Raw genomic sequence first — 25,889 nt, 5'->3', positions numbered from 1 at the left:
AGTAGCAATTTTTCTGTGACTTTGGATAGTGAAAGAGAAAGGCTGGTGAAGCAGAAAATTAAAATTATTGTGAGGCTGCAATTCTTAGCTTTAACAAGCCATGTTGTCAGTGGTTTGTTTTTTGTGTGTGTGTGTGTGTGTGTGTACGGAACATTTTGTAAGGGGAGAGGGTTCACTGTGACTGTTTTGCTTAGGCCACTTGGCTGCCTCACTGTGCCCTTCCTGCATTGCAGAGGCTGCACTAGGTGACTTTGGAGGTCCCTTCCAACTTTGGTGATAGTTTCTGCATCTGTGTTATCAAGATTAGGCTTGGCATTTTATTTGCTGTCGGATCTTACTGATTTACCCATGACTGATTGAAGGGCTTTAGTGCTGTTTATAGAGCTAGCATTCCGAGATCTTTTAGCCACATTTTTTTCTCATCAAATTGGGCTGCTCTCCATCTGCTGTTGGCCTGCAGTCAATTGGTACTTACGGTAAGCCTTTATTGAATTTCTTACCTGCACCACACCATAAAGTCCCAGCAGATTACCACCATAGGAACATATGAAGCTGCCTTATAGCAGGTCAGACCATTCATCTACCTAGCTAAGTATTTACATGGATGAGTAGCGGCTTTCCAGGATTTCAGACAGGGCCATACCTGGGAGACTGATATTCTGCATGCAAAACAAATGTTTTGCCACTCGGCTACAGTCGTTTCCCCTATAAGGCAAGGGATGGCTTGTGCTTCCCAAATATAAAGCAATAATCCATGAAGCAATTTACAAACAATATAAAAATACAGTTGGTTAAAAAGTGCACAGTTGTCCTTTGGATATCAAAGGACAGAGCCAAAAGGTGCGCCTTCAGTGTGGGATGAAAGCTGTGCAATGAATATGCCAACTCTTCTCTGTGGGGAGCCAGTGCCACAGTTTATGGGATGCCACAGAGAATGCCCTCCTTTGGACTGCCAGTCCTGAACTTCTGAGGGTGGTGGAAATACCAAGAGGGCCACTCTTATCACACAAGATTTGTAGAAACGGAGGCAGTCACCTTAACCATATTAATGGTCACACTCACTCATTTTGGTTTCCCAGACTACAGCTTGGGTGGGTGGGATTTTATTCTTCTTTTTAAAAAATAGTTTTTATTGAGAATTTCAACATAACAATTTATAAAAAACATATCATCCTCATTTCCGCCCCTAATTTTCCCTCCCCCCCTCCGGACTTCCCATAGCTCCTCTCTCTGGTTTCTAAGCACATGTTATTTTCTGCATATTATCAAACTGTAATGATCCTCAATTTATCTATCTATTTGTTACCAATAGTAAGTTTGTGTTTGTTTATTCAAAACCTGCCAAGGAGATCAGTTCATTTTGTTGTTTCTTTAAATACTTTGTAAAAGGTTCCCATTCTTCTTTAAAGTCACAGTTGTCCTTTTCACGTAATTTATGCGTCAGTTTCACCAGTTCCACATATTCCATTAGTTTCCCTTGCCACAGTTCTTTTGTTGGGATTTCTTCGTTCTTCCATCCGTGTGCTATTAAGACTCTTGCCGCTGTGGGATTTAATTCTTGACGAAAACGCTCATCTTGTCAGTGTTGACACAGCACCTTAAGAAAGTGTGGTCCAAAGGAACCATTTCATTTAGCATTTGATTTCTCCTAATGATCAAGGCTGAGAGAGAGCCAATTACGATTATCTCATGCAGACCGACGCCTCTTTGTCCCCGGAGCATCTTGCCTTAATTTATGATTGATTAACCCTACAGAATGGTCAAGAAAGGCTTTCAAATATATCTGCTTAAAAGCTGCTCTAAGATGCTCTGCAGAGTTTCCCATTGAATAGATTGGCTCTCTGCGCTGATGTTGGCAACAATTTGAGTGGAAAGCAGGCAATCCTGGAAGGACAGAGATGGCTCAGATTCAAGGTACGTCTAAGCCAAACCTGCCTGTTTGGACAGGTGTTGCAAAAAAAGAAAAAAAGAGGATTGTCATTTTAGTTTCCCCTCTTCCTTTCTAGACAAACTAATTATAATCTCAGCGGCTTTCTTCATGGGTGCAGCTGCTTCATATTGACTGTGATTGACAGTCCTAGGGATCTGACATAAATCTTACATTTCAGCTCTAGGCTACTGTCCCCTTCCCCCGTCTGTTCAGGATGAATAAATGCTGCCACCCTTTCTCCTTTTGTGTGGCAGTATATGTAGCTTTAAATTTTTTCAGTACCTAAGCTTGAGTTTCTGTGACTTTCCTGCTAATTAATTCACCATCTTCTGTATCTGAAAGTGAAAACCATAGATTTGTAGCTCTGTCGCCAGCATGACTTGGCATGACACATCCATTTATGTGGTAAGCAAAGTAGCATCTTTGGGGTAGTCAAATCAGTCTTATTTCTGATCTGCACCTCTTTCCCCCAGAAGTCCATTCCCTCCTGTTTCTGTATTATTTTGGACCAGTCATGATGGAGCATGCTAGCCAGTTCCATAGGAGGCTCCTTCACCATTGTCTAACAAGGTCAACAGAGAGGTAGAGTTATTCATGGGCAGAGCCAGTGGGGTGGACTAGGACCTGGGAGACCAGATAAGTCCCCATTTAGCCTTGAAGCTCATTGGTTGACCTCATTGACTTTGAGCCTAACCTCCCTCGCAGTGTTGTTTTGAGGATAAAATGGAGAGGAAGGGAGAACCATTTATACTACCATGAGCTCCTTGGTGGAAAAGTTGTATGTAGAGAAGAACGTGAGATTCCGCTGAGTCAGGCCAGTGGCCCATCTAGTCCAACACCCTGTTCTTACAGTGGGCAACCAGATGTCTGTTGGAAACCAGGGAGCAGAACGTGAGCACAAGAGCATTCCACCCTCCCAGGGTTTTACCATAGGGGTCTGCAAGGCTTACCTTGCCTGGGCTGGTTCACTGCTGCAGAGCCCCCTCCATGGGCCAGATCATGGGTGCTCATGAGTCCGCGTGCCTGTGATTTCTGTCATCTGTGTCTGCGCAGACTTGCAGAACTGCGGAAGCGAGCCGCCATGCTGCACCAGTTTAGCACAGTGTGCATGGACTCGCTGAGCGGGCGGCTCGGTTTGGGGGTGGCTTGTGGGCCGGTAGAACGACCCCCATGGACTGCTTGTGGCCCATGGGCCTTAGGTTGCTGACCCCTGTTTTACAACAACCAGTGTTTGGAAACTGCCTCTGTGGTGTAGTCATAATCCATGAGCTAAGGTTCAAACTTGAAGTGCTGTGTGAAGGACGGTGGAACAGAGGAGGAGCAAGTGAATCTGAAATTGAGGGCTCTAAATAGTTACAAGATCTGGAAGTTGGTGGACAGGCAGACTAAGAGTGACACGCAGAGATACGTAGAGAAATGAGGAAACTACACATTGGTCTTTTTCTGGCCAGCTTCTCTAAGCCTAATACAGTGGTGCCTCGCAAGATGAAAATAATCCGTTCCGCTTGCGAAGCATCCCTATTAGCGGCTTAGTGGTTTAGCAGCTTAGCGGCTATTAGTGGCTTAGCGGCTTAGAAAAAGGGGAAAAAAGGGAGAAAACTCGCAAGACTCGCAAGACGTTTTCGTCTTGCGAAGCAAGCCCATAGGGAAATTCGTCTTGCGAAGCGCCTCGAAAAATGGAAAACCCTTTCGTCTAGCGGGTTTTTCATCTTGCGAGGCATTCGTCTTACGGGGCACCACTGTACTGGCTTGCATGGAGCCACCCAATGGTTTCGGGACTGAGTTGGAATTTAAATTGGAAGCTCTGTGCAACATCAGTGTCTTTTCCAGAATCATGGCATTGCCTGATGACATTGAACAGAAGTGGGGGACCTGTAACTTTCTGGGTGTTGCAGGACTCTAATGCCCATCACCCCTAGCTAGCATGATGGAAGCTGTGGTCTGTGAACACCTGTGAGGTCCCAAGAAAATCCCTCAAACATACAGCAGAAAACTCAAATGACACACGATGAAGGCTTTGGAACAAAAGTTTGTCATAAGTATATCCAAGTCTGTACTCTATTCACCAACAGTTGATTATTCCAAAACTGTTCCTGGAAGCTTGTTTTACAATTTCATTAGGTCTGGTCTCCAAATTCTCCTTTTAAGTTAATTAGATGCAATGAATAGATGAAAAAGGGGGGTGGGAGCCCTAGCAATAAACCTCAGAACATCCGCTCTCTCAATAATGCCAGTTTAATAACATAAAAGGTCTTGCTGGATCAGACCAAAGGCCTACTTAGTCCAGCATCCATTTCTCACAGTGGCCAATCAGATGCCTGTGGGAAATTCACAAGTAGGACCCGAGGGCAACAGCAGCTCTCCCTACTTTTGAGTCTCAGCAGCTAATATTCAGAGGTAAAGGACCCCTGGATGGTAAAGTCCACTCAAATTTGACTCTGGGGTATGGCGCTCATCTCGCTTCAGGCCCAAGGGAGCCGGCCTTTGTCCACAGACGGCTTTCTGGCCACCATGACTGGCCACAACAAAACACTGACGGAAACCAGAACGCACAGAAATGCCGTTTACCTTCCTGCCACAGTGGTACCTATTTATCTACTTGCCCTGGTGTGCTTTCAAACTTCTAGGTTGGTGGAAGCTGGGACAGAGCAACGGGAGCTCACCCCGTCAACACGGATTTGAACCAGTGACCTTCCGATCGGCAAACCCCAAAGAGGCTCAGTAGTTTAGACCATAGCGCCACGTGTCCCCTGCAGTGTGGGCAGAACATAGCCACCATGTTTAGTAGTGACTGGTAGCCTTGCCCTCCATGAATTAGTCCAATTCTCCTTTAAAGCCATGCAAGTTAATGGCCATCGCTACATCAACGTGTATTTATTATGGCACTGGGCTGTGGAAGAGAGCTGTGTCTGTGCTACAAATAACAGGGCAACTTTGCGTGTTGGCACAGTCAAGTCAATGTAGGAATAATGGGTGCTTCCTCTAACAGCAACATAAATGCAGATGTGGAAGATGCACAGGTCTCAGATGCACACCTCTCCAAAGCGCGCTTTGCTTGTTAGTGCTTCTCATAGTATCAAGAGCCAACCGGAGATATAGAGGGTTGATTCAGATGCCCATTTTCCACATGGAGGACTACTTGTAAACTTAGCAAGCAACCAAATCGGGAATTGGTTGTCTGTAGTATCCAGACTCCTTTCTCAGGGCAATCTTTGTCGGTTTCTTTTGATTGGTTGTGGAGACATGGTAAAATTCTCTTTGTTGCATCACTTGAGACCAAAGTTTTGCAGTGTAGTCTAGACCAGTGTTTCCCAACCTTGGGTCTCCAGCTGTTTTTGGACTACAACTCCCATCATCCCTTGCTAGCAAGACCAATGGTCAGGGATGATGGGAATTGTAGTCCAACAGCAGCTGGGGACCCAAGGTTGGGAAACACTGGTCTAGACTGCTGATGGGAGCGGACAGGATGTGATAGTTCTGCTAAAGCATTTGCTGTGGTTGCTCATAAGCTACTGGGTCAAGTTCAAGGATATTGCATTGATATGCAGTGGTACCTCGGGTTAAGTACTTAATTCATTCCGGAGGTCCGTTCTTAACCTGAAACTGTTCTTAACCTGAAGCACCACTTTAGCTAATGGGGCCTCCTGCTGCTGCTGCGCCGCTGGAGCACAATTTCTATTCTCATCCTGAAGCAAAGTTGTTAACCTGAAGTCCTATTTCTGGGTTAGTGAAGTCTGTAACCTGAAGCCTATGTAACCTGAAGCATATGTAACCCAAGGTACCACTGTATGTAGCTTTTAACAACCTAGGTCCTGCCCGGGGTACCTTAAGGACCGCTTGAGAAGCTCATCTGGAGGAACAGGTTGTAGTCCCCCATGTTACAGAAGCCTGAATGGCCTCACCTGAAAGTTGGCTGTTTTGTGTTACCATGCTGTGCAATACTCTTTCAGCAGAGAGGTTCTCTTGACGAAGGAAGAAAAAACATTATCATAAGCAGGTGCTAACTTCACGAGTATTGCAATTATTTTTCTGGAAACTTCAGTTGATCTGTTTAATCTGCTGGATATATTTACAAATTCAAGCAAGTTCTTGGCTCAGGAGAAGATTGTGATGTTCTGCACTCAGGAAAATTATGGCTGTAAAAGTAACAGGGAAGGACTCTTTACGCCAGCATTTCTTCTTTGCAAGCAATTTCAGTTAAAAACGAGAACTGCACAGGAGCCTATTATATCATAAAGTAGCAAAATGAAAAATAACTTCACCAAGATTTGCTTAGGGATGCTAAATGTTAAAAGGCTGTGACATAATTGGTGTCTAATGCTGTGTAATTGAGAGGAATCTGATTATCTCGGGAGTAAAGGAGAGAGTGAGTTCAGCGCAGTGATTTGCATTATTAATATTATTGTTTCCAGCCCTTCGACAGCAGGCTGTAGGGTTGGTTAAAACAATTTAAAATTCAGACGTAAAAAAACCAGCTAAAATGAATTATCGTCACAGAAATAGGGTGGAGTCCTGAAAAACACACCTCATGTTTCAAAGGTCAGGATAAAGAGGAGGGTCTTCAGCATTAGCTGAAAGTGAAGGTGCTGGACACATCTCTCTGGGGCTGCCACAGTGAATGCTGCTTCTGTAAGGTAAAGGGACCCTTGACCATTAGGTCCAGTCGTGGCCAACTCTGGGGTTGCGGCGCTCATCTCGCTTTATTCGCTTTATTTACCTTCCCGCCAGAGCGGTACCTATTTATCTACTTGCACTTAGACGTGCTTTCGAACTGCTAGGTGGGCAGGAACAGGGACCGAGCAACGGGAGCTTACCCCGTCACGGGGATTCGAACCTCCGACCTTCTGATCAGCAAGTCCTGGGCTCTGTGGTTTAACCCGCATCCCCAACTTCTGTACCAAATTTAGCCTTACCATGTGAGACCTGGCTGAGCTTCTATGGAAGGTCCATGGTGAGTTCCCCAACCCAACGCAACCCAACCCAACCTCTTCCAGTTGTCTTAAACTACTCTTTTAAAGGAGTTTGGCTTCAAGAGTGCTCCCTGCTAAACTCTCCCCTTTGCATCAGGACCTTAGGAAGCTGCCTTATACTGAACCAGGCCAGTGGTCCACACAGTAAATGTACTGTCTACTTTTACTGGCTGTGGTACCCAGGATTTCAGATAGGGTTCTCTCCCAGCCCTACCTGGAGATGCTGGGGATTGAACCTGGGACCTTCTGCATGCAAAGCAGATGCTCTGCCTCTGAGCCATGGCTCTTCCCTGTGGGATCTCAGTCCAAAGGCAATGTTACTAGTTCTTGGAAAACAGCAACAGGTGTGTGCTCTTACTATTGTGCATTGCTTGTGGGCTTCCTGAAGGCATTTGGCACAGGAAGAAGAAGAAGCCTAGACTAGGTGGAGCTTTGATTTGGTTCAGCAGGGCTTTCTGAGGGTCTCATTGGAAGCCACTAGGGCTGGATTGATTCAAAGTCATCTGTCACTAGGCTTTAGATGCTGACTTGAGCTGCATCAGCTGTGACACATTGGCCAGGTCAGTATTTATCAGACTGTCCCCCTTCACGTAAGAAGCATGCTGTGGGGAGATTAATTCTGGGCTAGAGGTGAGGCCAAAGCAAATACCATACAAATACAAATAACATTAAGAGTGCTGTTTAATAGTATAAAGGACATAAAATCCTCTCTGGAGCTCTTCTGATAAGATTCATTCAAGGCAAGTGGTGGTACTGGCAGGGTAAGCCTTGTTTTTCGGCCACCTTCATTCCTCAAGCCCATTGTTCTGCATCAGACCAAAAATACCACAGGGACAGCAAGGATTTTTTCCTGCTGGCAACTCACTTAGGTGCCAGGTGTCTCCAGTGAGGGCAGGCCGTAGATGGCCTTGTTGACAACCAACTGCTTACAGGCAGCTGGAGAAGATTGTGTTTGCAGTATACCCCCCAGGTTTTTCTTCTCAGGTTCGCTGGTGCTCGATTGAAAGACAGAGAGGGAGCCTCTTGCAGGGAGTTGGATTCTAGCTGGCTTTGCTGAAGAAGAGTCAGAATCTGCCGCTGTACTTGGTATAAACGCTGTGTAATATTCTTGGAAGAACTTGATTCTCTCAAGCAGTTTTACACTGAGGCAAACCAGTGGACCATCTACTGCAGCCTCCTCTGGCAATGACTCTTAGCATCAGAGATATATTTAACTGAAGATGCCAGAGGCTAAGCCTTGGCCCCTTAGCAGGGAGACCAGTGTGTTTCAGAAGTCATAAGCACTCAAACAATGCACAAGACACTAAGGAACTCTCCACCAGGAACTGCTGATGGTTCTGTGCCTTTATCAACTGCATGGCTGATGAAGAGCCAGGACGGTACAGTTGTTAAGAGTGTTTGCCTAAGACCTGGGAGACCAGGGTTCAAGCCCCCACTCAGCCATGAAGGGTGTCTGTGGGCCACTCACTGCCTCTCAGCCTAACCTACGCAGGTTGTTGTCAGGATAAAATGGGGAGAGGGGAATTCATGTATGCCACCTTGAGCTCCTTGGGGGAAAGGTGGGGTATAAATAATAAAATAAATGGCAGGCAGAAATTCAAGAGGTATACACCTCCCCGTTGCCCACACAGAAAGAGATATCTGTAGAATTTCAGTCTGCTGTGTTCAGGGTTCGTAGACTCATTTAGGCAAAAAAGGATGCTGAAGCTAATTATATGCTTGCAGTTTTGATTTATTTAAGTTCAAAGCAAAGTGGGAGTACCGTCCAATTAACAATAATTTACAATCCCTTTCTTTGTTAAAGAAAGTCTTGGAAAAGCTCATTGTGCTGTCTTTTGTCTGCTTTTTTCCACTTCACAAATTCTCTCAGCTAGAGGTTGTTTTTTTTAGTGGTATTCTGCTTTCTTTTCTTCAGCTTTCAGCTTGCGTCACTCCTCTGATTTTAAAACCCAAAAGTGGGGATGGGTTTTCTTTTCCGAGGTGCAAAGGATTTCCTCCATGACGTTTGAGAGACCTGCTTCTCACAGTGCTTTGTGCACATTTTGTGCCTTGAGGATTTGAATCATTTCACTGTGCATGCATGTCTCATACCCAAAGTGGTCCTGCATTTCCACAACAGCAGCTGCACAGAGCAGAGCTTTCCAGTCTTCCTCTCTGCCTGGGGATTTTTTTTCTTCTTTCCCTCCCTGCCTTCCAGTTTGGAGCAAAGTTATCCAGGATCACCTTTTGGATTTTTAAAAAAATGATTCCAACTCTACGGTCCTCTGATTCTGTGATTGCTAATCTTCCCAAATCCATGCCGCGGATCACATAGACTTCAACTTGTTTCGTAATGGACAGGATTGACAAAGTTCATGGATACTTCTAAGAATTGTGTTGCAAATATTCTATCCCTGCAGATGTGAATGAATTTGGGCTTTTGCTTCAAGGAGACTTTCTGCTCTGCCTGCCAATAATGTATAACAATAACAGATTTAATGGCAGACCTCGAAGTATATAAAAATTTAAGCCCAGAGAAAGGTAAGGATACCATTCGCATTCCTATAAGTCTTTGGCAGAAAGGCATGATGTGCAATCTCTTTCGGATTTTAAGGTGCATTTCATCTCAGTGGCTGTTAAATTACCATTCTATGTGTTTGGGCATGGACAGCTGGTTGTTGCGAGATGACTGTCAGTGTGATGGAATATTTTAAGCTTGTTTTTCTCCACTTCCTTTTATTTGATGTAGGATTGATTCAGAACATCTTCATGTGCAGGTAAAAGTCACTTCTGTTCATGAATGGAAGAGTCACCAATATTCTTTCTCTGAAAAGCCTCTCCAGAGAATCAAAGGACCAGTGTACCGGGCAAAGTGTCACTGTGGTTGGTAACGAGTAGGGGCTGCAACCCAAGGGAGAATGTGTCTCTTCCAGCTGAGGTGTTGTTGTTTTTTAATTACAGAGTATCTTTGGACTCAGCCCATTTGTAAACCTTTAAAAAATGATAGTTCTCTCTCCCCCCTCCAAACCTATGCTTTCTTATTGGCACTTTAAAATTATATCATCTGTTGTGCATCGTCTTTGAATGAAGGTTGATTTCTTGTTGCCCAAATGTATTCTGAATGAATTGTTCAACCATTTTTCATGGGGTGGCATTGTTTATGGTGAAAAGTGGGTTAATTTCGCCTTAAAAGTTGAAACAAGCTGCTTTCATATTTATAGCCATCGGGTCAATCTGTCAAACACAAGGCATCATACATAAATATAATCTGCCGTACATGACAACATGCATCGATCTTCCTTAGCGGTGGGAGAAGGTATTGAGTCTCGACCTATAAAAACCACAGTTTTTCTTTAGTGCGACAAGAGACAACATTTCTCCATTAAATTTAGTAGATTGTAACGGGAACCGAATTATACTCTGGGTCCCACAGGAAGCCTGGCTTCTCTTGGTGCAAAGGGGGATTGTTGATGCCTCTTGAAAACAGAACTTTCCTGCTGCTCTGACCTTCCCCTGCACTTCCACCTGCCCAATTTTTACCAAGTGCTCCTCCAGATATACAGGATGGGTTGAAGGGTTTGATCAAGCAGCTTGCTGCCAGGTGTGTGTGTGTGTGTGTGTGTGTGTGTGTGAGATTCACCTCAAGGGTTTTCTTTGTAGTGTTGTTCGCCGCAGCTTGTGGGGAGATAAGTGGTTCGGATTCCTTGCGGTACTAGAATGTCATGCGTTGTTGTTAACTGACCGTTAGAGGAAATTCTGCAGCTTTTAAGCAACATGTGACCAATGGATGTCGGTGGGTGCAACACAGGTATTTCATCCCAGGTCCAATCTCAAGCACATCCAATTGGCTACCAGGTCTGCAGAAGATTGCTTCAGAAGTCCTGCCCATTGGATTAGGGAGCACTAGGCTAAACTGCCCAGTAATCTGACTCTGTTTAATAATAATAATATTTTATTATTTATACCCCACCCTTCCCGGTTTAAAAACCGGGCTCAGGGCGGCTAACAGCAAATATAAAACACTGATTAAAATGTGACTTAAAAACAGCATAAAACAGCATAAAATACAACATAAAATGCAGCATCAATATCAATAAAATTTAAAAAATTCAGGGGTCAGGAAAAAAAAACCCCAGTCAGTAGACATCAAATGATTATCAGGGCTAACTGGCCAAGTTGGTCCTACTAGGGCCAGCAAGGAGACCAGGGAAGAATTTAAATGTGGGGTCGCAGAAAGGGTTTATTCATAGAAGAGGAAAGGGGAAAGGGGAATAGAGGATCCGGCTAATTCAAATTGAAGGCCAGGTGGAATAGCTCTATCTTACAGGCCCTGCAGAAGGAGATCAAGTCCTGCAGGGCCCGAGTCTCGTGGGACAGAGCATTCCACCAGGTTGGGGACCATCACTGAAAAAGCCCTGGCCCTGATGGAGGATAGTCTGGCTTCCTTAGGGCCCGGGACCTCTAAACTATGGTTATTCATGGACCTTAGGGTCCTCTGCAGGACATACCAGGAGAGGCAGTCCCGTAAGTACGAGGGTCTGAGGCCACATAGGGCGTTAAAGGTCAAAACCAGCACTCTCTCTTTCCCCAGCCATATCCCGGCTTCCTTGTTGAACCTCCTCCTGTTTTCCTTTCCTTTGCACCCTGATGTACCTTGTCTTGATCTTACAGGCTACAAGGCTGAAGGCAGGGCTTGCGCATTTTAATTTTTGTGCAGAGCCTATCATATTTAGGGGCCTTGAAACGTAATGTCACCTCTTATTTAAATACGTGTATATACAGATTCAAAGAATCATAGAATTGTAGAGTTGGAAGGGATCCCAAGGGTCTTCTAGTCCCCAGCCCCCCTGCAATGCAGGAATAATTATGCAAAATCTTCTTTTACACTAGCCTGCTAAGAGTCTTAAGTCACCTGTGTTTCTGTGCTAGCAGCAGAGGAGAGGTTTTACCTTCTATGTAGCCGGAAAGGAAATGCCGGCTCGTTTTTCTTTTTCTTTTTGCAGGTTGTAACAGCCCTGGTCTTATGTTATTATAAGATGATCCCATGGAGGAGAAAAGTGGCTGGTCAAGTTCTCCCCTGGGACAGTGTGGTGTAGTGGTTGGAGTGCTGAACTAGGACCTGGAGACCAGGGTTCAAATCCCTGCTCAGCTGTGAAGCTTGCTGGATGACCTTGATCCAGTCGCAATCTGTTAGCCTAGCCAGCCTCATAGGACTGTTGTGAAGATAAAAATGGGGAGGAAGAAAGCTTCAGGGTGCGATATAAATGCAGTGAAATAAAAAAGTATTAAAATAAGAAATAGGATGTGGTTCCAAAATGTGGCCCATAGCATGTCGGTGAAGAACACTGGGAATTCAAATTCTGCAGAATTTGAATTGCAATGCAATATAACAACAACAACAACAACAACAACAACAACAATTTATTATTTATACCCTGCCCATCTGGCTGAGTTTCCCCAACCACTCTGGACAGCTTCCAATCAAGTGTTAAAAACAATACAGCATTAAATATTTAAAACTTCCCTAAACACGGCTGCCTTCAGATGTCTTTTAAAGATAAAATAGGTGCTTATTTCCTTGACATCTGACGGGAGGCCGTTCCACAGGGTGGGTGCCACTGCTGAGAAGGCCCTCTGCCTGGTTCCCTGTAACCTCACTTCTTGCAATGAGGGAACCTTCAGAAGGCCCTTGGCGCTGGATCTCAGTGTCCGGGCTGAACGATGGGGGTGGAGACACTCCTCCAGGTCTCCACATAAAATGCAACGTAAGAAATAAAAGGAGCAATAAAAGTACAAGTAAAAATTGCACAGCTCCTAGCACAGCACGTTACAATTGCTGCAACAGGCAGAAGAATCCTTAAGTGGCATAGCTGTCAACTTTCTCCGTTTCTTGCGAGGAATCCTATTCGGAATAAGGGTATTTCCCTTAAAAAAAGGGAAAAGTTGAGAGCTATGTTAAGTGGTCCACCAAAACCTTCAGCAATTTTCAGTGCGTCCCTGGGGGAAAATCAAGTTTGGGAATCAGCTGTCATAGGAAATACCTTTTGATTTTGGAAAGTAATTTGAGGTAGCACTTCCTGGCGGGTCACACTTCTGGCATGCTGTTTAGAGCAGAGGCCAAATACACAGAGGGTTTAGTTTATCTAGAGTTCCAGGAACTGTGTTTATATTTTTGGAGATCTCCTGTGTTTTGTATACAGAGCTTGGAGATTAATTTCATGCATATGCTGGAGCAGAAACGGGCGGTGTGCCAGCCCATCTGCCATATGCACAGTGTTTTATAAGGTAATGGATATGTGAATAAGAGTTTAATAATTGACAAGGATTAGCTTTGTAAAGGGCAGCTTTGCTAAAGTCCTTAAAGTAGCAGAGGGAGGGAGGGAGACCTAATTGGTTCGGCCTCAGCAGTTACTTTTTTACACGTACCAGACTCTGGCGGCTTAAAATAAATGTGTGCCTCCTGATAAAAATGCTTCAGACAAACATTTTATGTCACAGTTGATTTACAGGTAATCTTTTAGCCACTTTTTTCTTGGAGAACTGTGAACTAAGGGCCTATCCACATACCTTCAATATAATTTATGTGTCTCTGATTAACATAGCCTGTCTTCTCGCTACTGGAAGGCGTTTGCCTGTCAAAGACTAGGGCGTGTTCCCTCAATCCCTCGTGATTTGCCCAACCACAGACCTGCCCCTTGTGTTTTTCACTGATGCCACTCACGTAACTTACGTTATACTTTTAATGCAGTGAGACGAACAAGCGATGTTCCCCCCTTGGCGGTGCCTGTTCAGCCGCATATATATCGAACCTAGAAATCTGCACGAGTCTTGATCACATCATAAATCACAGGGCTGGAGCCCCTGCCAGAGCTGTGTGAAAAGGAGGCTAATGGGAATTGTAGTCAAAAACACCTGAATGCTGCTGTAGATGGTTTTGGATGGAACCCAAGTAATGGGGCACTTTGGACAAGCTTAAAACACCCTTGGCTATGGAAATCCCTTTAAGGGAGAGCCTGCTGGGTCAGCCCAATGGCTGATCTAATCCAAAATCCTGTTCTCACAGTGGTCCTCTCAGTGCCTGTCGGGACCCACAAGAAGGACCTGAAATAGCACACAGGCTCTCAAAAACCCATGCCTGAGCATTGCTCAGACTTGCCTACTTAGGAGTGACCTCTAATTAAAGTTTGGGCGCGGGTGGCGCTGTGGTCTAAACCACTGAGCCTCTTGGGCTTGCTGATCAGAAGGTTGGCAGTTCGAATCCCTGCAACTGAGTGAGCTCCTGTTGCTCTGTCCCTGCTCCTGCCAACCTAGCAGTTCGAAAGCATGCCAGTGCAAGTAGATAAATAGGTACTGCTGTGGCGGGAAGGTAAATGGCGTTTCCGTGCGCTCTGGTTTCAGTCACGGTGTTCTGTTGCACTAGAAGTGGTTTAGTCATGCTGGCCACATGACCCAGAAAGCTGTCTGTGGACAAATGCCAGCTCCCTCGGCCTGAAAGCGAGATGAGTGTCACAACCCCATAGTCGCCTTTGACTATGACCAGACTTAGCTGTCCAGGGGTCCTTTACTTTTTAAAGGAGGGGAAGAAATTGCTGCAGATTGTCTTCTGTCTTGTACTGTGGTTGCCATCTGCGTTGGGCAGAGGGTGTTTTTATACCTTGAGAGTCAACAACACAGCAGTATTTCTGTATTTCAAGTAGTACAATCTAATGTGCCATTCCAATGGGACCAATAGAAAGCTTGCTAATGAAGCTGTTTCTGTTGATCTTGTCACTTTCGTTCTATGTGCTTATTGCTAGCTCCCCCCCCCTTACTGTGATTTCCTCCCCTATGAGTGTATATTGCTTATTTAAAGCATCCTTATGTGCGGTTTTTTGTGGGACTTGGGTGAGGGAAGATTGCGACTGCAAGCGACAGGCCCTGCTTTCTGCTTTGGCCTGATGTCCAGAGGTTTTGCTGAATGTGTGCATAGAGGACCAGGCACATAGATGAGCAATGCATGAATAGGGCACCAGAAAAATGCATGTGCCAGTTTTACAATTTCTGTTTATGTTGCAAGGTCACTGTAGAAGCAGAAATCAGGAGTGTAGACAGTAGAAATGTCAGCAGAATGGTTGCATACACACACAGAGAGACCGGGGGGAGAGATGTAGGGAAGAACATCTGCACATGGCTCATGAAGCAAGGATTCACTTATTGCTTTGTCAATGCAACAAACTTTCCCTCCCAGGCTGTCATAACATAGTTGGTTTTCAATGTCAGGATATAAACAAAGGAAAGGTCAGTGTTTAAAAGGGGATGATAATTGCCTGATGGAGCAGTCAGCTGCACCGAATGTGATCCAAAGTGCCCAATAAGCCATAAGATCGTTTTTCAGCACAGTTATTGTCATTTAGGATAACAAGGGAGTGCTCACAGGTCTCTCCCTCATCAGAGACATACATGAACTCAGCTTGTGCCAGGAAAGCTGCCCCTGATCACTGCAAAATGCTTGTGTCTCTCTCATGCTTTTTTTTGGCAATGAATGAAGGCCTGACCTGAAAATTCTATGATTTTACTGATGGGGACCATGCAGACATGACACTGCTGGTCTCTTAACTGCATGTGTAGCAGTGCAAACATTGCTAATGCTAGCATAAAGAGGCCCTTTAAGTATCGACTGCTCATGGGACCCGAAGAATGCACATCTGATACTGCCCAGAAAAAAATATATAAGGTTCTTTTAAACCGCAGTAATGCATTTATGTTGGAAGCAGTGTCACTTACAATTTAAAGCTGCAGGGCTTAATTTCTGCCAGGATTCAGCATGGATTCATGCATATATGTCGGGGAGGGAGCTGGTCCCACCTGATCCGTATCTCCCCCATGAACCATGGGGCTGCCAACCTGTCAATCACCCCTGATGTCACAATGATGCTAGGTAACTTGTTCTTGCTTACACAAATGATCAGCAGATCAACAGTGTTCGCAATGCATCGCATATGGAGCTATGCAAGCTTCAGCAATCCATTTTGGTTTGTATCCGGTGTGGCGATAAGTTATAGCCACTTAGTGGCATACTAGTTGGCTGGGAAATGTTTTTCACCAGTGAAACTTGGTTGCACAGAATAAATGCGCAAGCAGGCTGCTGGTAACGTTGTTTCACAATAGGTTGCGCAATCTGTTGAACAAGTTTCCGGTAGCACAGTTGGATTCCTCTGTTGTGCAGCATTAAAACCCAGCCATCCCCTAGTGCAAGAGCCCTTGTGCAAGCAGGCAGAGAACTTTGGATGCAACCCTATGGGTTATATTGCGCTGGTTACTTTTCTCAAGTATGGGTAGGCAAACTAAGGCCCGGGGGCCAGATCTGGCCCAATCGCCTTCTAAATCCGGCCCGTGGACGGTCCGGGAATCAGCGTGTTTTTACATGAGTAGAATGTGTCCTTTTATTTAAAATGCATCTCTGGGTTATTTGAGGGGCATAGGAATTCGTTCATCCCCCCCCCCAATATAGTCCGCCCCCCCAAGGTCTGAGGGACAGTGGACCGGCCCCTTGCTGAAAAAGTTTGCTGACCCCTGTTCTAAAGCAACATACAGTGAAACAAAATTAAAACAAACATCTGTTGAGGACAAATAAATTACCATGTCAATGCCTGAGAAAGGTGAAGTAACAAATGCCTCAGAGTATGTGCAAAGTGCCCTCACTCTTGTTCCCGAGAAGCCAAAACAGGTTAAATGCATGTCTACAGTGGTACCTCGGGTTAAGTACTTAATTCGTTCTGGAGGTCCCTACTTAACCTGAAACTGTTCTCAACCTGAAGCACCACTTTAGCTAATGGGGGCCTCCTGCTGCTGCTGCTGCGCCGCCGGAGCACAATTTCTGTTCTCATCCTGAAGCAAAGTTCTTAACCTGAAGCACTATTTCTGGGTTAGTGGAGTCTGTAACCTGAAGTGTATGTAACCTGAAGCGTATGTAACCCGAGGTACCACTGTACAATGAAGGGACAGGACTTCAAGGTCAGAAGATGCAATTTCCATGCAGTTATGGGTTGCCACCTTTTGCATTGAAAAACAAGTTATTGAAGTCTTATTACTCTCACACCAAAACACCACTGGAGGGTAGTGGTTGGCCATTCAGTGACAGAAGTAGTAAAGAGGTCACAGGGTGGGGGGGGGAGGGGAAGTCCAGTTCACCCATGGTCTGCATTTTGCCTCTGGTTTGGCAGAACTCCTGAGTTTAAAAACTGCTCGATGTAATATTCACCCCCGTTCCATTCCTTCTGACTGGCAATAAATCTAGGCTGGTGTGTTGGAGGCTGTTATTAATGCTGCTTAATGAACCTGCAACTTTGAGCACCTCTGTGCCTTTAAGGTCGGACTTTAAAAAGCAGACCCATAATTCAGCAATCCCCTTTAATAGTACTTAATTTTCTATGAGCCTTTTGGTACTCGGGGAAGGACCATAACTAGAGCATCTGCTTTGCACACAGAAAATCCCAAATCCAATTCCTGGAGTATCCAGGAAGAGCTGGGATAGATCTCCATCTGAAATCCCAAAGAGCCACTGCCAATCAGTGTTGACATTACTGAGCTCAATGGACCAGTGGTCTGACTCAGAATAACACAACTTCCTATGCTCCACACCCTCTTGTGCTCATGTTGTTGTTGTTGTTGTTTAGTCATTAGTTGTGTCCGACTCTTTGTGACCCCATGGACCAGGGACTCCTGTCTTCCACTGCCTCCTGCTGTTTGGTCAGACTCATGTTTGTAGCTTCGAGAACACTGTCCAACCATCTCGTCCTCTGTCATCCCCTTCTCCTTGTGCCCTCCATCTTTCCCAACATCAGGGTCTTTTCCAGGGAGTCTTTTCTTCTGAGGGAGAAAAGCAAGCTCCAGGACGTTAAGGAGATATTGAAATCTGCCTAACACATACTTCCAGGGAACAACCGTTAATTCACTCTTTCTTTCAATGGCAATATGAAATACAGTGGTACCTCGGGTTAACTACTTAATTCATTCCGGACGTCCGTTCTTAACCTGAAACTGTTCTTAACCTGAAGCACCACTTTAGCTAATGGGGCCTCCTGCTGCTGCTGCGCCGCCGGAGCACGATTTCTGTTCTCATCCTGAAGCAAAGTTCTTAACCCGAGGTACTATTTCTGGGTTAGCGGAGTCTGTAGCCTGAAGCGTATGTAGCCTGAAGCGTATGTAACCTGAGGTTACTGTATTGTAAAAACCCTACAGGTACACATAAGAAATATTTTTGTATGAAAATGAAAAGTGATGCATTAATACCAGCCTTCCCCAATGTGATGCCTTCCAGATGTTGTCAGACTCTAGCTCCCATGATCCCTGACTGCTGGACATTTTGGTGGGGCTGATGAGATTTGAAATTGGCAGACTAGATTTAGGACATTTTGGGGAATTGCCTCTCCAGTGACAGTGAGCTTGGTGAATTCATATACCACCATAATCCACATCGTTTTTGTTAATAGTTGCTTTCTGTGCTTGTCACAGGCTAATTGACCGCTTGAGGACATGCTCTTGACTTTACACGTTCTCCTCTTGAATGTGCTTATCTGAAAAGCTGCTGCGTCGTCTCCCATCGGAGCAAGAGGGTTTTTTCGTAGGCCCCCCCCCCTGTATCTGTAAGTAAGAGGGAGAGGCCGTCTCAGCAGCACCCACTCAGAAGGAGATGGATGATGGGCATCACTTAACACACTGCTCTGTCTTTACTCATGATTCACGCAAACTTTTCAGGTATAGTTGCCTTCAATTTCAGGCACTGAGCGAATCTGCAGGGAGAGATGGAGACTGTGGGATGAATCCAACCAAGGCAGGGTTCAAATTACTGCCTTTGAGCATAACAAAAAGTTTTTGTGTGTGTGGTGAACAGTGTTAGAAACTCAGATACATAAACTAGACGCCAAATGGCTCTTAAATCAAGGTTGCAGTTGACAAAACTGAACGTCTAGTTGCCATGGGGGGGGCAAGAAAGCTCTAAACTCTTATTTTTCAAATGATGGACTGGTTGATTCTCAGTTAAACATCTGGCTAGTTCAGATGACAACCTTGAGCTAGATCATGGGTAGGCAAACTAAGGCCCGGGGGCCAGATCCGGCCCAATCACCTTCTAAATTGTGTTTTTACATGAGTAGAATGTGGTCTTTTATTTATAATGCATCTCTGGGTTATTTGTGGGGCATAGGAATTCATTCATTTTTCTTTCTTTCCAAAATATAGTCCGCTCCCCAACAAAGTCTGAGGGACAGTGGACCGGCCCCCTGCTGAAAAAGTTTGCTGACCCCTGAGCTAGATTAAGAGCTCTGAGAACTTGGAGAAGAAAAGCCACTTGATCCAGGGACAGTCCACACATATATTGCCCTGTTCCGACCTCCTTTTCTTAATGGCGACTGCTCCTGCTCAGGCTGCACAGAAAAAGCACTTTGGTTCCAGAAATTCATTTTCCAGATTGTGCAGCTAAAATGTAACTGACAGAATTCTACAGGTATTAGTGTGTGAAAACAGTTCAGATCCAAGGATCTCCAGATGGTGGAGATGTCAGGTGCCATTCTGGTACCCATGCATCTTCACTTGATCACAAGTGGCTGAAAGCCACCTGCAAAATGCGCCTGGCTAATTTCAAACACTATTGGAGGGTTCATGGCTTGCACCCCGCCCCAGCTATTCACATCAGCATGGCTTCATTAGTGTCAAATTTATCTCTGTTTCTATACACGCTGGGGGCGTTGATGTGTTCAGCTTCATTCACACTTACTGGAAGCAGCAGGGGAAGTTGTCCCTGCCCCCTTGTGGCCCCCTTTAGCGACAGCTAAAAAAGCCAATGCAATTCTGGGCTGCATCAATAGGAGTATAGCATCTAGATCAAGGGAAGTAATAGTGCCACTGTATTCTGCTCTGGTCAGACCTCACCTGGAGTACTGTGTCCAGTTCTGGGCACCACAGTTCAAGAAGGACACTGACAAACTGGAACGTGTCCAGAGGAGGGCAACCAAAATGGTCAAAGGCCTGGAAACGATGCCTTATGAGGAACGGCTAAGGGAGCTGGGCATGTTTAGCCTGGAGAAGAGGAGGTTAAGGGGTGATATGATAGCCATGTTCAAATATATAAAAGGAGGTCACATAGAGGAGGGAGAAAGGTTGTTTTCTGCTGCTCCAGAGAAGCGGACACGGAGCAATGGTTCCAAACTACAAGAAAGAAGATTCCACCTAAACGTTAGGAAGACCTTCCTGACAGTAAGAGCTGTTCGACAGTGGAATTTGCTGCCAAGGAGTGTGGTGGAGTCTCCTTCTTTGGAGGTCTTTAAGCAGAGGCTTGACAACCATATGTCAGGAGTGCTCTGATGGTGTTTCCTGCTTGGCAGGGGGTTGGACTCGATGGCCCTTGTGGTCTCTTCCAACTCTATGATTCTATGATTCTTTCCCCTTAATCTAGTAACCCAGGAGTGGAGGGAACTTCATGGTAGGGACAGGATGCCTTGGAAGGAGCTTCAGAGACTGGTATGGAGGGATGCCACTTCTGTAAATCTTTCCATGTAATAATTCACCCTTCATACGTCGATTCTCCATTCTCTCTGTATCTATAAATTTTTATTAGCCTTTTAACGTATCATTTTCAACAGTAATTAAACATACTTTTACATCTTATACAATTTTTTTTTACTTCCATCAATCACATCCGAAAATTTTCCAATCACTTAGTATACATTTCTTACTTTCCCTATTACATTTAAATCTCATAACTAATATCTCTCTTCTTTTTCTACTTTGCAACATTTCATCTATTTCTCCTTACAAAACCTCTTGTAGTCCTACTAACATAATTTGTTGATTATAGTTGCTCTTCAAATAATTAGTATGCTTTTCCCAATCTTCTGTGAATCTCTGGTCCCGCAGGTTTCAAATCCTTCCTGTCATTTTATCCAATTCTGCGTAGTCCATTAATTTTATCAGCCATTCTTCTTTCATGGGAATTTCTTCTTGCTTCCATTTCTGGGCTAAAAATACTCTTGCCGCTGTTGTTGATGATTCTCCATTCCCATGGTACCGAAACAGCATGAGAAGGAGAATTCATTACTGTGGCACTACTGGGAAATGCAGGTTGATTCACATAGTGCTTTGGGGTAACCTTATTGGGACAGGGTGTGCTGGTCCTGGGGTGTGTGTGTGTGTGTGTTTTCGTGCGGTGATGTCTGTGTCCAGTCCGGGGTAAAGGGTGTGGTGTGTAGGCTGTCCGTCAAGGCTGAAGCGGGTTCCAAGGCAAGGAGTCGGGCGAGGTCAGGAACTCTGGCAGAAGAGCAGGACAGGGTTCAGGCAGGAACAGGCTAGCAACAACATTGCTCCCACAACCTGGGACTGGGGCTTACTGGCTTTTATCTGCCCTGAGGCATAGGGCAGCCCCAGTCCACAGGTGACTCGCCTCTCCTGGCCTGGAGGCGAGCACTCCTCCTGCAGGAACTTAGTTCCCTCTGCCTCTCTGCCCTGAGCCTCTGCAACTCAGGAGAGGCTGGAGGGTTACCGGACCCAGAGGCAACCTCAGCTTCCTCTGCCGTGGCTGAGAGTGGAGCACCTGCAGGCAATGGGTCCTCCATCACCTCAGGGGCCAGAGCAGACTCAGCTGGTGCCTGCACCTGAGGATCCAGCACAGGTGAGGACCCTTCAGGCTCAGGCCCCAGCCCCGGCTCAGCTGGTTCCAGAGGCGGGGACTCCTGTGCAGGCTGGGATCCCTCAGGTTCAGCCTCTGAGTCCGAATCCCAGGCCATCACACAGGGTGGGCTATAGATGTATAATTAAAGCATGTGCTTGCTGATGACAGGGGCCCCGCATCTTACATAAAAGTGAACTTGAATCTTAATAATAATAACAAATAATAATAAACCTTTATTGTCACTACACCACCTGTGTACAGTGAAATTAAATGAGCCCCCCCCCCACACTCAGTCTTGTACGCAGTCTGTGTGCTTGCTGGGATTCATTTACACCACTACTTTTCTTCCCATTCAGTAGCTCAACAGCCCATGGATAAAAACTGTTCTTTAACCTGTTGGTGCGGCTGACTATACTTCTGTATCTCCTGCCTGAAGGTAGGAGATTAAAGAGGTGCTGGCTGGGGTGTGCGTCGCCCCTAAGAATTTTCCTCGCTCTCCTGAGGCAATGGTCTCCTGCGATGTCATCTAGCGAACTCAGGGGACAGCCCATGATATCCTGTGCTGTATTCACCACCCTCTGTAGGGACTCCCTGTCCGTGGCTGTCAAACCAGCATACCACACTGTAATACTTTCTGAAAGGACACTTTCTGTTGTGGACCGATAGAAGGAGATCATCAATTTTTGTTTGACGTTGTTCTTTCTCAAGACCCTGAGGAAATGGAGTCTCTGTTGGGCCTTCCTAACCACCTGGGTTGTGTTGTTTTTCCAAGTTAGGTCTTCACTAAGGTAGACTCCCAGGAATTTAAAGGAAGATACTCTCTCCACATCATCCCCCTGATATACAACGGGGCTAGTTCCCCTCTCTTCCTCCAAAAGTCCAACACCATCTCCTTTGTCTTACTGATATTTAGGTGAAAGTTGTTCTCTAGGCACCATGTCAAGACTTTTTGAACCTCCTCCCTATACGCTGATTCATCTTCACATGCAGGTGTATGGATGGGATCGCAAGACATTTGTGCCTTTCCTTCTTACAAGACAGTGAAAGGGTTCGTCATAATATATGCAAAAATCTGCAGCTTTTCCTAGTAACTTGCATCACTCTGGCTGGCTTTCCTGCTTACACAGTGGCTCTCTCAGACCCTGCATGAGCTGGAAGTGGAACAGATCCCGTGTGCTCTGAGAGAGACCTAGAGAGACTTTTAGTACCTGAGCCAGTATCCAGCGCCGAACCTATTAGGCAAGTAGATATATCTCCTCTTTTTATATTTTGCCCTTCAGGGTTCCTTCACGGGGAATCTGTGCCTGACAAATCGAGAGCTGCCTTTATAGTTCAAAATCCTGTGCGCTCTTGAGTTAGCCTGGAGGGAACAACAGAGGTTGGTGCAGGAAAATCCAGTGCCTTTTGCTGCTGTCGTTAGATCTAAATCATTTTGGGAGGGAGGCAGAGCAGAAGAGAATGTATTCAAGATGTAAAAATAAATAAATGATTTTATGCTACGGATCTGGGTGTTTTCATAGTGTACCCCTGGGCATAATCAGACATGAAATCAGAAGGTGCTTTTTATCTGCTCTGGTGGCTGAGATAGTTATCTCACAAATTAACCCTTCTTGGAGGTTGACAGCCCTTTGCTGCTATGTAGGAGGAGCATTTGCTCTGAAGAGGTAGAGAGTGATTAATGTATATATTTTTTTATTAGCAAGGCTCAGCAGGAGGATCTTTTGATGTCCAACACTGATTGCTTAATAACAAATTACTCTCCTTTTCTTGACCTCTGGAGAAGGTTTCACACTGGGGTTGAAGATGATTGTTTTACCACACATTCTTCCAAAATTGCAGGATGATACCCTGACTTGTTTGCATGCATCTGGAGAAGGACCCTGAGAGTATTTCTTGTGGTGTGATCCTGTAGATGCATGACTTCTGGAGCCACATGGGCAGAGTCTGTTGTGTGTTCCCTTCCTATTCATTCATCACTATGAGGGAGGACAGTGGCTAGATTTGGAGCACTCATGCAATTTGCCCTGTATTCATTTTTGCTTCATCTTTGCAGGCTCCCCTGCAACACCGCCTCTCGCAGCAGAAAAGCTGCTCAACGGCTCTTTATTCTGCTTTCCTGACATTTCCTCACTTGTTAATTTTTGCGTTTTTGTGTGCTCTTTCACACAACGTAAACAACCAGTTCTGGAAATCCAGTGGAACATGGCAGAAGTTTAGCGTTGATTTCCAGGAAAGATTTGTTTGCAGCTCTGTTAACTCAGAAAACCACAGGAGCACTGCGTTGCAGTTTCATGTGTTGACATTTTGGGACAGTATCACAGCATACAGCTCTTTCCCGCTGTTTAAATTTTAGTGCAACGTGGCGCTGTTATCGATCAGAAAGCCACAGCGCAACAGGCACTGCAGTGTAGTAAAAGGAACGTTAGGAATCTGGACCGATGTGTTGGCATTAGAACCACTAAAACTAACGCAACAAGCCCCACGTCTGAATTCAGCTTATGAAGACAGTCGGAGCCTCTTGGGCTTGCTGATCGGAAGGTTGGTGGTTCGAATCCCCGCCATGGAGTGAGCTTCCATTCCTCTGTCCCAGATTCTGCCAACCTAGCAGTTCGAAAGTACACCAGTGCAAGTAGATAAATAGGTACCACTGTGGCGGGAAGGTAAATGGCATTTCCATGCGCTCTGGCTTCTGTCATGGTGTTCCATTGCACCAGTAGCAGTTTAGTCATGCTGGCCACATGACCCGGAAAGCTGTCAGTGGACAAATACTGGCTCCCTTGGCCTAAAAGTGAGATGTGCGCCGCAACCCCCTAGTTGCCTTTGACTGGACTTAACTGTCCAGGGGTCCTTTACCTTTTACCTTACCCCCCTCCTGAGTCAGACTCCAGGCCCCCTTCCCCTGGTGCACACTTGTCTGCGTCCTTCCCACCCCCGACATCTGTCTTGATAAGAGGCAGTTCTTCCCATTTAAAGTTACCATTTGGAAAATGTCTCTCTGTATTTGGCCTTGGTTTTGAGACAAGGCTGCCTTGACCCCATGAATATTGAGCCTCCAGTCCTGCTGTACGGCTTTCCTTAGGCATCTAGTTAGTAACTGGGAGAACAGGATGATGGGCCACAGGGAACTTCTGGTGTGATTCAGAGGAGATGCTCTTATGTCCTTATTGTTATAAGCACATTTCCTCTGTGTTTATTTCACATCATTTTTCATTCTTTCAAATCGAGTGAAAACCGAATCACTGCGAATTTTTGTAGATGGAATTCTTAGGAGTTGTTTTTTTTAATAGCATAAAATTTGAGTCTTTGTTGTTCTGGAGGTATTAAGGAGAATGTGTTCTGTCCAATGGTTCGGTAAGCAAGTCTGCTCCTGCCTTCCAGCACTCTAGTCTAGCTGCTCTGAAGTGTTATTGGCCATTGAAGAAGGAGAGCGATTGCTTGTTCCTAATTGAGAAGAACCGTAGCAGGAAGTTATGTGGTGTTCGATAGCAATCCTCTAGACTAACAATATCTGCGCATGATTAAAGGTAAGACCCTTTTCGACGTACTGATTTCTGGATTCATCTGAATTTAATTGCAAGCCTCTTTCACAGGTGCATGTCATATCTGTTACAATGGCACCGTTGTGGTCTGGATTCTGTGAATTAATCTGCACCATAGACTGTTTTTGCTTTGCAAAAGAGGCTTTTGTTCTTTGCAGTTTTAAAGATTTTCTGACCAGCATTATCTCTAAAGCAAAGAATTTATTATCAGAAAAAGCAAATGCTCATAGCAGCCTTCCAAAACTTGTCACACCTCCAGATGTTTCGGACTACAATTCCCATCATCCACAGACAGCACAGCCGCCTGGAAGTTGCTGAATCAACTCTAGTCCATATTAGATTGTATTAGAATGGCAGACACAAAAGACAGGGCCTATTTTGTGGTGATCCTGTGGAAAGACCCCCTTAGGTCAATACATAAGGCTCCGTAATGACTTTTAAAATTAAAGACTTAAAAAGAAATCCAAACTGCTTTTGTGTCAATATTTGTGTTGGTACTTTTCTCCTGGTGGTTTTTAAACGTGCTCTTTATGCTCTCTGTTTTCACACTTGTATTATTTTAGTCAGCTTGTTACTGGTTCTTCCTGCTGCTGTGATGATTTTTATATGAGTTATATAGTGTCTCAGATGTTTATATTTTTTGTGATTTGTAATGTTATCAGTTGTTAACTATTTTTAATGTGGCCATCTGTCATGGATGCTTTAGCTGAGATTGCCACATTGCAGAGGGTTAGACTGGATGACTCTAGGGGTCCTTTCTAATTCCACAATTCTATGATTCTATGATTGAGATCTGCCTTGGAAGGACAATCCTCAAAGGCAGCTTA

General features: G+C 45.1%; 1 protein-coding gene across 14 annotated transcripts in view; it reads left to right on the top strand.

Moving 5' to 3' along the window:
- Positions 1–25,889, top strand: part of PLCH1 (phospholipase C eta 1) — a 144,453-nt gene that overhangs the window by 28,782 nt on the left and 89,782 nt on the right. For 2 of the 14 annotated variants that reach the window (XM_081862071.1, XM_081862076.1), the window contains exon 1: positions 8,927–9,420. The exons of 10 other annotated variants lie outside the window; for them this stretch is intronic. In XM_081862071.1, coding sequence (XP_081718197.1) covers positions 9,378–9,420 — 43 coding nt within the window. In that variant the 5' untranslated portion in view covers positions 8,927–9,377. Of the gene's footprint in view, positions 1–8,926; positions 9,421–22,642; positions 22,763–24,929; positions 25,048–25,889 lie in introns of those variants that run through there. 2 more of the 14 variants (XM_081862068.1, XM_081862067.1) reach the window with 2 other exon arrangements.

Source organism: Podarcis erhardii, assembly GCF_964252035.2.
Source record: "Podarcis erhardii genome assembly, chromosome: 5".
NCBI classification, from domain to species: Eukaryota; Metazoa; Chordata; class Lepidosauria; order Squamata; family Lacertidae; genus Podarcis; species Podarcis erhardii.
Note: the sequence above shows the minus strand (reverse complement) of the source record. Positions and strands in the feature narration are given on the sequence as shown.